The sequence below is a fragment of the Falco punctatus genome (genome assembly GCF_963210335.1).
Source record: "Falco punctatus genome assembly, chromosome: 3".
Classification (NCBI taxonomy): Eukaryota; Metazoa; Chordata; class Aves; order Falconiformes; family Falconidae; genus Falco; species Falco punctatus.
Genome location: NC_137582.1, coordinates 103,770,241 through 103,785,219, shown reverse-complemented (window position 1 = coordinate 103,785,219; position 14,979 = coordinate 103,770,241). Strand labels below are relative to the sequence as shown.

At 52.8% G+C, this 14,979-nt stretch overlaps 1 protein-coding gene and 1 long non-coding RNA gene across 2 annotated transcripts in view; one reads left to right on the top strand and one right to left on the bottom strand.

Annotated features, from left to right (window-relative positions):
* LOC308061095 (acrosin-like) overlaps positions 1–6,209 on the bottom strand; it is a gene marked incomplete at both ends in the record, with an annotated part of 30,870 nt that extends 24,661 nt beyond the window's left edge. Inside the window, 2 exons of the mRNA XM_080380640.1 lie at positions 5,522–5,787; positions 6,049–6,209. Of these exons, the coding sequence (XP_080236766.1) occupies positions 5,522–5,787; positions 6,049–6,209 (427 nt within the window). The remainder of the gene's footprint in view (positions 1–5,521; positions 5,788–6,048) is intronic.
* A 1,707-nt stretch (positions 6,210–7,916) lies between these two features.
* Positions 7,917–10,343, top strand: LOC308060479. Its single transcript, XR_013926754.1, has 4 exons — positions 7,917–8,085; positions 8,318–8,412; positions 8,974–9,645; positions 9,751–10,343. It is a non-coding gene; the product is annotated as an uncharacterized lncRNA (long non-coding RNA).
* Positions 10,344–14,979: the final 4,636 nt, after the last annotated feature.

Below are 14,979 nucleotides of genomic sequence, written 5' to 3'. Positions count from 1 at the left end.
ACCACTGCTGCCTCCGGGTAAGGAGCCACCACTGCTGTGCCAAGAGTGCGTGTCCAGCGGGTGCTGAGCGTGTCCAGCGGGTGCTCAGTGCACAGTGTCTGAAGCTGCAGTTGCCACTGTAGCCCCAGGGCAAACGCTACCCGCCAGGTGCCATGGCCCTGACCATAGCCACAAGCTCCCCTTCTGGAGACCCTGGGGGTGTGGAACGGCCCCGCCCCTTCATGGTGCAAGCCCCGCCCCTAGCTACCAGCCCTGTCCATGGCTGCCACCTGGGAATGGTGTGGCTCTGCCCCTAGGGATAAGACATGCCCCTGGGTGAGAGCCTCCGTGCTTGCTGCTGCCCCCTGGCAAGTCGTCATTGCAGCCCCGGCCAGCGGGGATGAGGTAAACAGCGTGGGCAGCCCCAGCCCGATGCCGTATTGTGCTGTGGAGGGTGGCAGAGGCAGGTGCTGCTGCTGCTGCCTGGTGCTGAGAGGGCCCAGCCCTACGGGCTTCTGCAGGCATGGGGCGGCACAGGGGCTTGGAGCTTGTTCCAGTGATGCTGTTGACGTGGCAGTGAGGGTGAGCCTGCCTGAGACTGGCCTGGCAGTGGGAGGCCCCCCATGAATCATCGAGGGGAGCTGGGAAAGCAATCGGGGCAGGGGGCCAGGGAGATTTTCCGGGTTGAGGGGGGTGTGGGGGTGGGGGGTGTGGAAGGGGTGGCCCCTGGGGATTTGTCTTGAGGGGGGCTGGGAGATGTCTGGGGGTGTTGAGGAAGCGTCTGGAGCAGGAGGGGGGGTTTGGGTGTTCCCCAAGTAGGTGCTGGGGGGGCTCAAGCAGATGTTTATGGGGGTGTGGGAGAGCTTGGGAGTGATAGCCCCGGGGTGGCCAATTGTACAGCATCCCCTCAGGGGAGGTTTGGCCCCACAAAGGGTCAGTGACAGCTGTGGGTGGCCAGTCAGAGGCGGCGTCCCCTCAGGGGAGGGTGGGCCTGAAACAGGGTCAGTGACAGCTGTGGGTGGCCAATCAGAGGCGGCGTCCCCTCAGGGGAGGGTGGGCCTGAAACAGGGTCAGAGTGACAGCTGTGGGTGGCCAATCAGAGGCGGCGTCCCCTCAGGGGAGGGTGGGCCTGAAACAGGGTCAGAGTGACAGCTGTGGGTGGCCAATCAGAGGCGGCGTCCCCTCAGGGGAGGGTGGGCCTGAAACAGGGTCAGTGACAGCTGTGGGTGGCCAATCAGAGGCGGCGTCCCCTCAGGGGAGGGTGGGCCTGAAACAGGGTCAGAGTGACAGCTGTGGGTGGCCAATCAGAGGCGGCGTCCCCTCAGGGGAGGGTGGGCCTGAAACAGGGTCGGAGTGGCAGCTGTGGGTGGCCAATCAGAGGCGGCGTCCCCTCAGGGGAGGGTGGGCCTGAAACAGGGTCGGAGTGACAGCTGTGGGTGGCCAATCAGAGGCGGCGTCCCCTCAGGGGAGGGTGGGCCTGAAACAGGGTCGGAGTGACAGCTGTGGGTGGCCAATCAGAGGCGGCGTCCCCTCAGGGGAGGGTGGGCCTGAAACAGGGTCGGAGTGACAGCTGTGGGTGGCCAATCAGAGGCGGCGTCCCCTCAGGGGAGGGTGGGCCTGAAACAGGGTCGGAGTGACAGCTGTGGGTGGCCAATCAGAGGCGGCGTCCCCTCAGGGGAGGGTGGGCCTGAAACAGGGTCGGAGTGACAGCTGTGGGTGGCCAATCAGAGGCGGCGTCCCCTCAGGGGAGGGTGGGCCTGAAACAGGGTCGGAGTGACAGCTGTGGGTGGCCAATCAGAGGCGGCGTCCCCTCAGGGGAGGGTGGGCCTGAAACAGGGTCGGAGTGACAGCTGTGGGTGGCCAATCAGAGGCGGCGTCCCCTCAGGGGAGGGTGGGCCTGAAACAGGGTCGGAGTGACAGCTGTGGGTGGCCAATCAGAGGCGGCGTCCCCTCAGGGGAGGGTGGGCCTGAAACAGGGTCGGAGTGACAGCTGTGGGTGGCCAATCAGAGGCGGCGTCCCCTCAGGGGAGGGTGGGCCTGAAACAGGGTCGGAGTGACAGCTGTGGGTGGCCAATCAGAGGCGGCGTCCCCTCAGGGGAGGGTGGGCCTGAAACAGGGTCGGAGTGACAGCTGTGGGTGGCCAATCAGAGGCGGCGTCCCCTCAGGGGAGGGTGGGCCTGAAACAGGGTCGGAGTGACAGCTGTGGGTGGCCAATCAGAGGCGGCGTCCCCTCAGGGGAGGGTGGGCCTGAAACAGGGTCGGAGTGACAGCTGTGGGTGGCCAATCAGAGGCGGCGTCCCCTCAGGGGAGGGTGGGCCTGAAACAGGGTCGGAGTGACAGCTGTGGGTGGCCAATCAGAGGCGGCGTCCCCTCAGGGGAGGGTGGGCCTGAAACAGGGTCAGAGTGACAGCTGTGGGTGGCCAATCAGAGGCGGCGTCCCCTCAGGGGAGGGTGGGCCTGAAACAGGGTCGGAGTGACAGCTGTGGGTGGCCAATCAGAGGCGGCGTCCCCTCAGGGGAGGGTGGGCCTGAAACAGGGTCGGAGTGACAGCTGTGGGTGGCCAATCAGAGGCGGCGTCCCCTCAGGGGAGGGTGGGCCTGAAACAGGGTCGGAGTGACAGCTGTGGGTGGCCAATCAGAGGTGGCGTCCCCTCAGGGGAGGGTGGGCCTGAAACAGGGTCGGAGTGACAGCTGTGGGTGGCCAATCAATCAGAAGCGGCATCCCCTCGGGGGGGGGGGGGGGGCTTCTGCAGTGATGAGCTTGGTTTGGATGTCCAGTGCATTGATTGCTCTTCTGCCTTGCAGGGGAAACTGGCTGTGGGGAAAGCAGTAGGGTTTCTTTTGTCCCTCTATGAGCTGGGATGGAGGATTTGAGTCTGCATTGCATACTGTCCTGATTTAACCCTGCTGGTCATTGAGTACCATGCAGCCCGTTGCTCACTGCCCCCTCACCCTGAGGGGCGGAGAGGAGAGCTGCAAAGGAATGTGAGACTTGAGGGTTGAGATAAGAAAATAAATAAGAATAAAATCCAGAGGGAAAAGAAGAAGGGAACACGTGGTGCACAATGCAGCTGTCTGCTGACTGATGCCCAGCCAGTCCCCGAGCAATGGCCTGCCTGCCTGGGCCAACCCCCCAGGTGTATATATATATGTATATATTATATATATATATGTATATATATCTCTATGTATATACCTTCATGGCATCCCATGTATGGAATAACTCTTTGGCTAGTTCAGGCCAGCTGACCTGGCTGTGCCTCCTCCCAATTCCTTGTGGCCCTCTGGCCTTTTTGCTAACGAGGCCTGAGGAATTGAGAAGGCTCACATCAAAGCCAAACCACAGCACTGTACCACCTCCTAATGGGATAATTAACTCCATCCCAGCTGAAACCAGGACAGTATCCACCCCTTATTCCATACCATTTACGTCACGCTACATTTTCCAATACATCATCGTTGTTGCCTCTCCTGTCCTTTATGTAAACGCACAGATATCATTCTCTTAGTCTACAGGCCATCCCTCTAAAATCGTTTTTTAAAGTTTTTCTGAGTGTGTCCTACTAGACAGGTACTGAGGGGCTCTGCAACTGCTTGGATAACACCAGAGAAGGCATTCCTGTTTCCCATGCCCTTGGTGTTGAGAAGGATATGAGACCACACAGTTCCACAGCCTCAAACCCCTGCGAGCTTACCCTGTCACCCAGCCCACCCGCTGCTGCCTGCACAGGGAAACTCTTCTGCTCACGGCCAGGTCAGGGCACACAAGCCCCAAAGAGCTGTGTATCTCAGTGGTAGAGCTGAAGGGGTAAATCGATGGCTGTCCATTAGCAGCCTAGTCCTGGTTTCACCCAGCTGAAGCTTTGCACTTGTCTTTCCTGAAGAATCCTAGAAGAATCAGGCCACAGGGCTTTGCCTGCTTATCACAAAACCCTTTCAACACATCTAACGTACCAGCAGACCCATGGCCGACAACAGCAAAACCTCCAGAATCCTGCATAGCACTTGAATAGTTAAATCTATTTCAGCACAAAACCCCCTATCTCCTCATTCCAAGTAGGTGTTGGTGTCTTACCCTGGTGGGTTTTTTTGGGGTTTTTTGTTTTTGTTTTTTTTAAAAAAAAAAAGTTGTGTAAATAAGAGCTTCTATAAAGCTGGTTTAGAGAGTTTGCACTCTGGATAACTCCACTGAGAGCAAGGTAAAAGAGCCCTGACAGGTCAGGATTGGGTTCATTGCTTTTTTCCCTCAAACAGCTGAAGTTTCAAGGAGGTGTCCCAGGAATCTGAACAGAGGTGTGGCTGTAAGCCTGATGTCTTGGGGATCTTCAGCTCTTGTCTACCATTGGCATGAGATACTTATCTGCTCACCGCGGGGCTCTGGTGCCTTGCTCTAAAATACAGAGCCCAGGACCACCAGAGCCAGACTGTGGTGGGCAGGAGAGGTGACCCAAGCCTGATCCCACCTGCCAACTCTCACATTCCTGGTTAAGCACACCTTTCTCTCACCTTTGTGAAACAGGCCCATTAGTTAGTTAGCTGCAGCTTTATTCATCTTTACAAACCTCTGCAGCTAACTGGCAGCTAGCTGATTTCACTGCCCTTTGCAGCCACTAAATTAATTGTTTATTTATAAATACCTTTTCAAGCTTCACAGGCAGTGCTGGCAGGCAGCCATCACAGCTCCAAAGCCAGGTGCATGGTCTGAAAATGGAGGGGGGAGGCCCTGTGAGGGGTTCCTGCAAGGGGTCCCTGCGAGGGGATCCTGCGAGGAAATCCTGTGAGATTTCTTAAGGCAAAAAAAAAACCCAAACCCACAACCATTTCTTAAGGCAAAAACCCCAGATCCACTTATGGGACTTCATGCCATTTTCCTTCACATCTACCAAAACAACACCAATTGCCATACCGTAGCAGAGTTTATGCTTCCCTTCCTAGGCCGTTTCTCCAAATCATCTGAGGTATACAAGGGCCACCAGTGATGACAAGAGTCTGTCCACTTTTTCTGTGTGAAAGGGTCACCCTCTATCTTGCTCCCGTGTCTTAATAGACACCCGGAAGGAGAACACTGAAGAACATCCACTCTAGTAGAATGTCCAGGTCCCATGCCACAAAGTTTCAAAAGCTCATACATCCAATAGATAAACAAAACCTGGCAAACAAAACTGAACAGAGGCAAAATCCAGCAAATAAAATCCAAGAGAGGTGCAGATTAGCAATAGCTACTATCCGGGTTCTGCGCATCCCCGACTATAGCATATGGATTACAAAAGTTGCACTTCAAATACCCGGTGGGACCCTAACCCACAATGCGCTACGACATCTTTGTAAGCAACCTCAGCATTAATGACCAATGTCGCCATTATCCCAAAGAAAAGCATTTCCCTTCCGCCTTGCTCTGCGGAAAGGGCTCAGGCCCATCTCTCAAGAGGCATACGTCCCCACAGCCTGACTGGGGCTCTGGTCTCTGCTGTCAGGAAGCCCAAGCAATGGCCCTGAGCGTGCCAAGCTTGCGCTCGGCACACGAGTACTTCCGCGGTACTCACATCTTGCAGTCGTGGCACCCCAGCCGCTGATGTAGCAGTTTTTCAGCTGCGAGACTCTCAGCGAGGCATCGGGCACGCAGGCAAGCTGAACGTAGGCGTTGCACTGCACAGGCTGGTCCAGCTCCAGCAAGGCAACGTCGTTCCTCTGCGTGATGTTACTGTAGCCTTGGTGAAGGAGCAGCCGCTTGATGTTGCGCACCTGGGCCTCAGGGCCCAGCTGAGTCAGCCGGGTGGCACCGATCACCACGCGCCACATGGTGATGTAGCTGGAAGGCAAATGGGGAGAGGACTCAGAGGGAGCACAGCCACGTGCTGCAGCAGCCCAGCAGTTGCCCTGCCTTCCGCTTGCCGAGGGAGAGAGGAGAGCAGCGCTCGGGAGGGTGGGACTGGCCTCGCGTGCCTCAGGCTCAAGGAGCACCCAGGCCCTGGGCGTCCTGCGAGGAAATGGGGCGGGAGTAGCCCGTGCTGCTGCGCACGGGGCAAGCGCTAGTGTTGTGGGGCTATGCGCGTTCCCGGCAGCACCTTACCTGGCCTCGATGAAGCAGTGGGCTGCTGTCAGGACCCACTGTGCGCTGATGAGGGAGCCTCCGCAGCTATGACCCGTGCCCGCTTGCCAGGGATTCTGGATGCTGACGATCCAGGGCCAGGCCCCTGCCTGGGCATCTCTGCCAGCCACGACACGCGACATGCCATACGGAAAAGCCGTGGGCCGGAGCCCGCAGGTCCCTCTGTAAAGAGAAACTCCTTAGTGTCCTGCTGGATGGCTGGCGCCCCTACGGCTCACGGTCAGCCGTCTTCCCAAAAGACGTTATCCCAAAGAGCTGTCACGGAGACTCACCCAGCCAGCGAATCGCAGGGCCTCCCCACAAATACTCTGGCATGTGCTTGGAGTCCTCACGATCCCTGTGGTCTGTCGAGGTTCTGGAAAGCGGGTCCCATCTGGGTCACCAGATTCTCTTCCCAACAATCATAAGGGGGAAAACTCTCCCAGGCAAAGGAGAGTTTGGAAAGCTGACAGCAGGTTAATGCTGCTCTGGGCGCATGGGGGATTGTTCCTCCTAACATGCACACCCGGTTCTCGAGGGTCCACATTATATACCAGGAAGTGTTTGCATATGCAGAGGACATTGCATCTACCTTGTCCTTTACGTGGGGGGATTTCTGCTGTCAGGCCCGGTAGAGCTGAATGAGGGGGGCACCTGGGAGGCTGGTCCTATCCCAGCCTGAGGGATGTGGCAGCTGCTCTTCCCATGCTTCTCTTGCTGCATTCCAAAGAGCCAGAGACACAAAGGCACACAGACACTGGCACAATGCATCTGAAGGGCAAACCAGATTGACAGGAAAAGGATTGCATGTCTGCCAGTGAAACAGCAGCACACGTTTGCTCCTGAGATACAAAAGCACAGCGTGTTCACATATGCCTCACATGACAGGATGGAAATGAAGTCTGTGGCATATGTGGGGCTCGAAGGCAAGCTCCTTCCCCAAATCCTCAGCGCAACCCTTGGGTCTTTCTAGACGCGTCTGTCCTGGGTCATGAGAGTCCAGTTTCAGGGTCACTTGTGGCTCATCCACAAGCGCGGCGGGATCCCACCAGGAGCTGGCCAAAGACGTTCTGTGTTTCCAGCTCCTTTCCCCAAGCCCTCCAGCCCGTGGTGACCTGTGTTCCCTTCCTCCAGTGCAGCCTCCCCCTCCTCCCTGAGCAGGCCCACTTGCAGCCCTTTGCAGGGACTCTTTCCCTTTGTGCCCGCCTTGTCTGCCTGCAGCCTGCCTCGCTTGGCAGGTGCCGGGCGTGGAAGTCCTTGCCTCGCACAGGAGACTGACTTGAGCTGAAGCCTGGTTTGCTGTGAGCACCGAAACATTTTATTTCAAGCATGTGGTCAGCCTCATCAGGTGTGTGCCTCCCGAGGCACGGGCGCAGGGCAGAGCAGCCCTTTGACGCTGAGGTGGCCTTTGCATCGGCAGGCATTGCCCCAAAGGAAACGGTGGTGGCACACTGCAGCCTGCCCTGCGTGCCGTTTGTCCTGCTGCTCACACCGTTTTTCCCCTTAGGTACTGCAGGAGCTCCTGCAGCCGGCTAAAGAAGTCCAGCAGCTTCTGGACTGGAAATGGGCAGGAGCCGCCCCACTGTGCTGCTGTGGGCCTTGGCCTCGCAACGGGGCTTGAGGTGGTGACAAAATGACTCCAAGCGCGTGCTGTTGGAGTACGTTAGGGTTAGGGTTAGGGTTTAGGCTTAGGAATAGGCTTAGGGTTAGGGTCAGAGTTAGTTTTACGATTAGGGTTACGGTAAGGTTTAACGTTAGCTTAGGGTCAGGGTCATGGTCAGGGTCAGGGTCAGGGTCAGAGTCCGGGTCAGGGTCAGGGTAAGGGTTAGGGTTAGGGTTAGTGTTAGGGTTAGTGTTAAGGTTAGGGTTTCTTACGCTTAGAGTTAGGTTTAGGGTTTCTAAGTGTTAGTGTTAGGGTTAGAGTTAGGGTTAGGTTTAGGCTTAGGGTTAGGGTTAGGGTTACGGTTTAGAGTTAGGGTTAGGTTTAGGGTCAGGATTAGGGTTAGGGTTAGGGTTAGGGTAGGGTTTGGGTTAGGGTTAGGGTTAGGGTCAGGGTTTGGGTTATGGTTATGGTTAGGATTAGGGTTAGGGTTATGGTTTGGGTTAGGTTTAGGTTTACATTTAGGGTTAGGGTTAGCATTAGTGTTAGGGTTACAGTTAGGGTTAGCGTTAGGTTTAGGGTTAGGAATAGGCTTAGGGTTAGGGTCAGCGTTAGTGTTACGATTAGGTTTACAGATAGTGTTAATGTTAGCTTAGGGTCAGGGTCAGGGTTAGGGTTAGGGTTATGTTTAGGGTTAGGGTTAGGGATAGGGTTAGGGTTAGGGTTAGGGTTAGGGTTAGGATTAGGTTTTCTTACACTTAGGGTTTCTAAGGCTTAGGGTTAGGGTTAGGGTTAGGGTTAGGGTTAGGGTTAGGGTTAGGGTTAGGGTTAGGTTTTCTTACACTTAGGGTTTCTAAGGCTTAGGGTTAGGGTTAGGGTTACGGTTTAGAGTTAGGGTTAGGTTTAGGGTCAGGATTAGGGTCAGGATTAGGGTTAGGGTTAGGGTAGGGCTTGGGTTAGGGTCAGGGTTTGGGTTATGGTTATGGTTAGGATTAGGGTTAGGTTTACGGTTTGGGTTAGGGTTAGGTTTATGTTTAGGGTTAGGGTTAGGGTTAGGGTTAGGGTTAGGGTTAGGGTTAGGGTTAGGATTAGCATTAGGATTAGTGTTAGGGTAGGGTTCTGGTTAGGGTTTAAGGTCAGTATTAGGATTAGGGTTAGGGTTAGAGTTAGGTTTGCGGTTAGGGTTAGGGTTTCTTAGGGTTATTTATAGGGTTAAAATAAGGCTTAGGTTTCAGCTTACGTTTAGGGTTAGGGTTAGGTTTAGAGTTAGGGTTAGGGTTACAGTTTACGTTAGGATTTAGGGTTAGGGTTTGGGTTAGGGTTAGGGTTACGGTTAGGGCTAGGCTTAGGGTTAGGCTTAGGGTTAGGCTTAGGGTTAGGGTTAGGTTAGGGTTTAGGGTTAGGGTTAGGTTTAGACTCAGGGTTAGACTCTGGGTTAGGGTAAGGGTTAGGGTAAGGGTTAGGGTTAGGATTAGGGTTAGGGTTAGGTTTAGGGTTAGGGTAAGGGTTAGGGTTAGGGTTCGGGTTAGGGTTAGGGATTAGGAGATAGGGTTACGCTTATGGTTTAGGGTTAGGGTTAGGGTTAGACTCAGGGTTAGGGTTAGACTCATTTTAGGGTTAAACTCATTTTAGGGTTAAGTTTAGGGTTACGGTTTGGGTTAGGTTTAGGTTTACATTTAGGGTTAGGGTTAGGGTTAGGTTTAGCATTAGTGTTAGGGTTGCAGTTAGGGTTAGCGTTAGATTTAGGGTTAGGGTTAGGAATAGGCTTAGGGTTAGGGTTAGGGTCAGCGTTAGTGTTATTATTAGGTTTACAGATAGTGTTAATGTTAGCTTAGGGTCAGGGTCAGGGTCAGGGTCAGGGTCAGGGTCAGGGTCAGGGTTAGGGTTATGTTTAGGGTTATTGTTATGTTTAGGGTTAGGGTTAGGGATAGGGTTAGGGTTAGGGTTAGGGTTAGGGTTAGGGTTAGGGTTAAGGTTAGGTTTTCTTACACTTAGGGTTAGGGTTAGGGTTTCTAAGGGTTAGGGTGAGAGTTAGGGTTAGGTTTAGGCTTAGGGTTAGGGTTAGGGTTAGGGTTACGGTTTAGAGTTAGGGTTAGGTTTAGGGTCAGGATTAGGGTTAGGGTTAGGGTTAGGGTAGGGTTTGGGTTAGGGTTAGGGTTAGGGTCAGGGTTTGGGTTATGGTTATGGTTAGGATTAGGGTTAGGGTTACGGATTGGGTTAGGGTTAGGTTTATGTTTAGGGTTAGGGTTAGGATTAGCATTAGGATTAGTGTTAGGGTAGGGTTCTGGTTAGGGTTTAGGGTCAGTATTAGGATTAGGGTTAGGGTTAGAGTTAGGTTTGCGGTTAGGGTTAGGATTTCTTAGGGTTATTTATAGGGTTAAAATAAGGCTTAGGTTTCAGCTTACGTTTAGGGTTAGGGTTAGGTTTAGAGTTAGGGTTAGGGTTACAGTTTAGGTTAGGGTTTAGGGTTAGGGTTTGGGTTAGGGTTAGGTTTACAGTTAGGGCTAGGCTTAGGGTTAGGCTTAGGGTTAGGGTTAGGGTTAGGTTAGGGTTTAGGGTTAGGGTTAGGTTTCGACTCAGGGTTAGACTCAGGGTTAGGGTTAGGGTTAGGGTTAGGATAAGGGTTCGGTTTAGGGTTAGGGGTTAGGAGATAGGGTTACGCTTATGGTTTAGGCTCAGGGTTAGGGTTAGACTCATTTTAGGGTTAAACTCATTTTAGGGTTAAGTTTAGGGTTACGGTTTGGGTTAGGTTTAGGTTTACATTTAGGGTTAGGGTTAGGGTTAGGTTTAGCATTAGTGTTAGGGTTGCAGTTAGGGTTAGCGTTAGATTTAGGGTTAGGGTTAGGAATAGGCTTAGGGTTAGGGTTAGGGTCAGCGTTAGTGTTATTATTAGGTTTACAGATAGTGTTAATGTTAGCTTAGGGTCAGGGTCAGGGTCAGGGTCAGGGTTAGGGTTATGTTTAGGGTTATTGTTATGTTTAGGGTTAGGGTTAGGGATAGGGTTAGGGTTAGGGTTAGGGTTAGGGTTAGGGTTAGGATAAGGGTTCGGGTTAGGGTTAGGGGTTAGGAGATAGGGTTACGCTTATGGTTTAGGCTCAGGGTTAGGGTTAGACTCAGTGTTAGGTTTAGACTCAGGTTTAGGGTTAGACTCATTTTAGGGTTAGGGTTAGGGTTAAGGTTAGGGTTACGGTTTGGGTTAGATGCTTCTTAGGGTTAGACTTAGGGTTATGGTTAGGGTTAGGATTAGGGTTAGAATTTGGTTATGGTTAGGGTTAGGGTTGCAGCTAGCCTTAGGGTTAGGGTTAGGTTAGGGTTAGGGTTAGGGTTAGGGTTAGGGTTAGGGTAAGGATTAGGTTATGGTTAGGGTTACGGCTACGGTTAGGGTTAGGGTTAGGGTTAGGGTTGGGGTTAGGGTTTGGGATTGGGTTAGGGTTAGGTTTAGGGTTTCTTACGCTTTAGAGTTAGGGTTAGGATTTCTTAAGGTTAGGGTTAGAGTTAGGTTTAGGCTTAGTTTTAGGGTTAGGGTTAGGGTTTAGAGTTAGGGTTACATTTTCTTACGCTTTAGCGTTAGGGTTAGGATTTCTTATGGTTAGGGTTAGGGTTAGAGTTAGGTATAGGTTTAGGCTTAGTTTTCAGGTTAGGGTTTAGAGTTTAGGGTTAGGGTTAAGGTTAGGGTTAGGGTTAGGTTAGGCTTGGGTTAGGGTTAGGGTTTGGTTTAGGGTTACAGTTAGGTTTAGGTTTAGGGTTAGCGTTATGGTTAGAGTTAGGGTTAGGGTTAGGGTTAGGATTAAGATTAGAATTAGGTTACGGTTAGGGTTAGAATTGCGGTTAGTGTTAGGGTTAGGGATAGGGTTAGGGTTAGGGTTAGGTTGGTTAGGGTTTGCGTTAGGGTTAGGGTTATGGTTAGGGTTAGGTTACGGTTAGGGTTAGGGCTACAGTTACAGTTAGGGTTAGGGTTAGGTTGGTTAGGGTTTGCGTTAGGGTTAGGGTTAGGGTGAGGGTTAGGTTACGGTTAGGGTTAGGGCTATGGTTACGGTTAGGGTTAGGTTAGGGTTAGGGTTACGGACAGGGTTACGTTAAAGGTTAAGATTACAGTTAGGGTTAGGGTAAGGGTTAGGGTTAGTGTTAAGGTTAGGGTAAGAGTTTGGGGTTTAGGGTTAGGATTAGGTTTAGACTTAAGGTTAGGGTTAGGGTTATGATTAGGGTTAGGGTTCGGGTTAGGGTTAGGGTTAGGGTCAGGGTTAGGGTTAGGTTTGGGGTTAGGGTTAGGGTTAAGGATAGGGTTACGTTAAAGGTTAAGATTAGGGTTAGGGTAAAGGTTAGAGTTAGGATTTGTGTTAAGGTTAGGGTTAGGGTTAGGGTTAGGGTTACGGACAGGGTTATGTTAAAGGTTAAGATTACGGTTAGGGTTAGGGTAAGGGTTAGAGTTAGGATTTGTGTTAAGGTTAGGGTTAGGGTTAGGGTTTAGGGTTAGGGTTAGGGTTAGTATTATGGTTAAGGTTAGGTTTACGCTTAGGCTTAGGTTTAGGCTTTGGGTTAGTGTTAGGGTTACGGTTAGAGTTACGGTTAGCATTAGGGTTAAACCTAGCCTTATCCCTATACCTAACACTAACCCTAACCCTAACCCTAACCCTAACACCTAAACCTAACCCCTAACCCTAACGCTGAACCTCACCCTAAACCTAAACCCTAATCCGGACCGTAACCCTGACCCTAACCCTCTCCCTAACTCTAAACATAACCCTAAACCTAAACTAACGCTAACCCTAACACTAACCCTAACCCTAACCTAACCCTAACCTAAACCCTAACCCTAACACTAGCCCTAACCCTAACACTAACCCTAACCCTAACCCGAACCCTAACCCAGACATGACCCTGGCCCTGACCCTGACTTTAACCTAACCCTAACCCTAACCCTAACCATAATCCTAACCCTATCTCTAACCCTAACCCTAAACCCTAACCCTAACCCTTACCCTACCCTTAACAATAATCTTAACCTTTAACGTAACCCTAACCCTGACCCTAACCCTAACCTAGCCCTAACCCTTACCCTAACCCTAACCCTAAACCTAATCCCTAAACCTGACCCTAACTCTAACCCTAACTCTAACCCTTAACCCTAACCCCTAACCCTAACCCTAAGCCTATCCCTAACCCTAACCCTAAACATAACCCTAACCCCTAACCCTAAGCCTATCCCTAACCCTAACCCTAAACATAACCCTAACCCTAACCCCTAACCCTAAGCCTATCCCTAACCCTAACCCCTAACCCTAACCCATGAGTCCCACCCTAACCCTAACCCTAACCCTAATACGCATGCCCAATAGCCTTACTGGCCAACTAGGTTCAGTGTATGCGTACAGTCGGCTTCACGCCGCGGGGCGTCATTTCTGGAGGCGCATGCGCATTACAAAATCGCATTTTGCGCATGCGTGGTGGGATTACTGGTAAAACTAAGGGCAGCACATGCGCAGAATTGGCTTGACACCGTTGGGCATGGTTTCCTTTGGCGCATGCGTCTTACGAAATTGCATTTTACGCATGGGTAGTTGGATTTTTGGCAAAACTATGGGCAGCGCATGCGTAGAATGGGCCAGATGCCTGGGGGCGTGGTTTCCGGCGGCGCATGTGCATTACAAAATCACCTTTTAATCATGCACAGTGCGGTTTCTGGCTAAGCTAAGGGCAGCGCATGCGCAGAATGGGGTTGACACCACGAGGCGGGGTTTGTGGTTACGTATGCGTATTACGAAATCCATTTTCACGTATGCGTAGTATCGGTTTTGGCAAAACTAAGGGCAACGCATGGGCAGAATTGGTTTGACAGCTAGAGGCGGGGTTTGTGGCTAAGTATGCGTATTACAAAATCTGCTTTTAAGCACGCATAGTAACGTTTCTGACACAACTAAGGGCAGCGCATGTGCAGAATCGGCTTGACGCCGCGGGGCGGTGTTTGTGGCTACGTATGCGTATTACAAATTCCGCTTTTACACATGCGTAGTAGCGTTTCTGGCAAACTAAGGGCAGGGCATGCGCAGAAGGGGATCGACTGTAACGACCCAGGTTCGCGTCACGCCAACGGTAGAATCCTTCCCGCGCAGAGGACACGCGTTCGAGCACGGTGGTCTGGTACCAATTTTTGGTTGCCAGATGGCAGCAGCGCTCCACCAATCGCGCTGCTGCAGTACCCAAATTTTTTCGCTAGATGACAGCAACGCTCCAGAAACCGGGCGGCTGCAGTACCCTTTTTTTTTTTTCGCTAGATGGCAGAAGCGCTCCACTAAGCGCGTGGCTGTAGTACTCAATTTTGTGTCGCTAGATGGCAGCAGCGCTCCACCAACCGGGCGACTGCGGTACCCAATGTTTTTCGCTAGATGGCAGCAGCGCTCCACCAACCGGGCGGCTGCAGTACTCAAATGTTTTTCGCCAGATGGCAGCAGCGCTCCACCAACCGGGCGGCTGCAGTACTCAAATGTTTTTCGCCAGATGGCAGCAGCGCTCCACCAACCCTGTGTTGAGCACTGACACGGTGAGTACAGGCCGAGATCTCATCCCAGTTTACACCACCGGAACCGCGGGAGCTGCTCGCTGCGGCTGCAGGGTTCACATTGCTCTGCCCTTTTCCCACTCGCAGCCAAGGCATTAATACTTATTGCCTCCGTATGCAAAAGCACCCACGTGGCTCAAGCTGTTATATCATTTCCGTATGACGCATTACAATTTGCTGTGGGAAATAGGGGTGCTTTTGCTCTGTTTGCATTTAGAAGCACGTTAGTAACAGCAATTTTAAATACATTTTTTTTTAAATAGAAGAGATTTTGTAGGTGTGCACTTTTTGAGTAGGAAAAAGTGAGTGGTGTGAATGTGTGACTTAGGAAAAGCTCATACAAGGTTTTCCCCTGCACAAGTAAGCCATTATGAGCTGTTGCACGGTTTAACCTCTTGAGTTCATAGCCGTTCCCTGTGACGGGAAAGTGAGGTGTTACCAGAATGAAGGGGTGCAGAGTACACGGCAGGGCTGGAAGGTGGGACAAAGGAGAGGGGGTCTTTCCTCCGCCTGCCTCTCCCCGCCCCCTCTCCCCCAGGTAGCCGCTCTCAGCACAGCCTGCACCCCGCGGGCGGCCCCTGCAGAGACTCGAGGGCCGGCAGGCTCAGAGGAGCCCGCGACAGCACCGAGCCCCCGCCCGCCCCGGCGCAGACCGGGAGCCCCATCCCCTCCTCGGTCAGCTCCCGGCCACGCTGCCTGGCGGGGAGGGGCCGGGACCGGCGGGCGGGGGCGGGGCCGGCGGGCGGGGGCGGGGCCG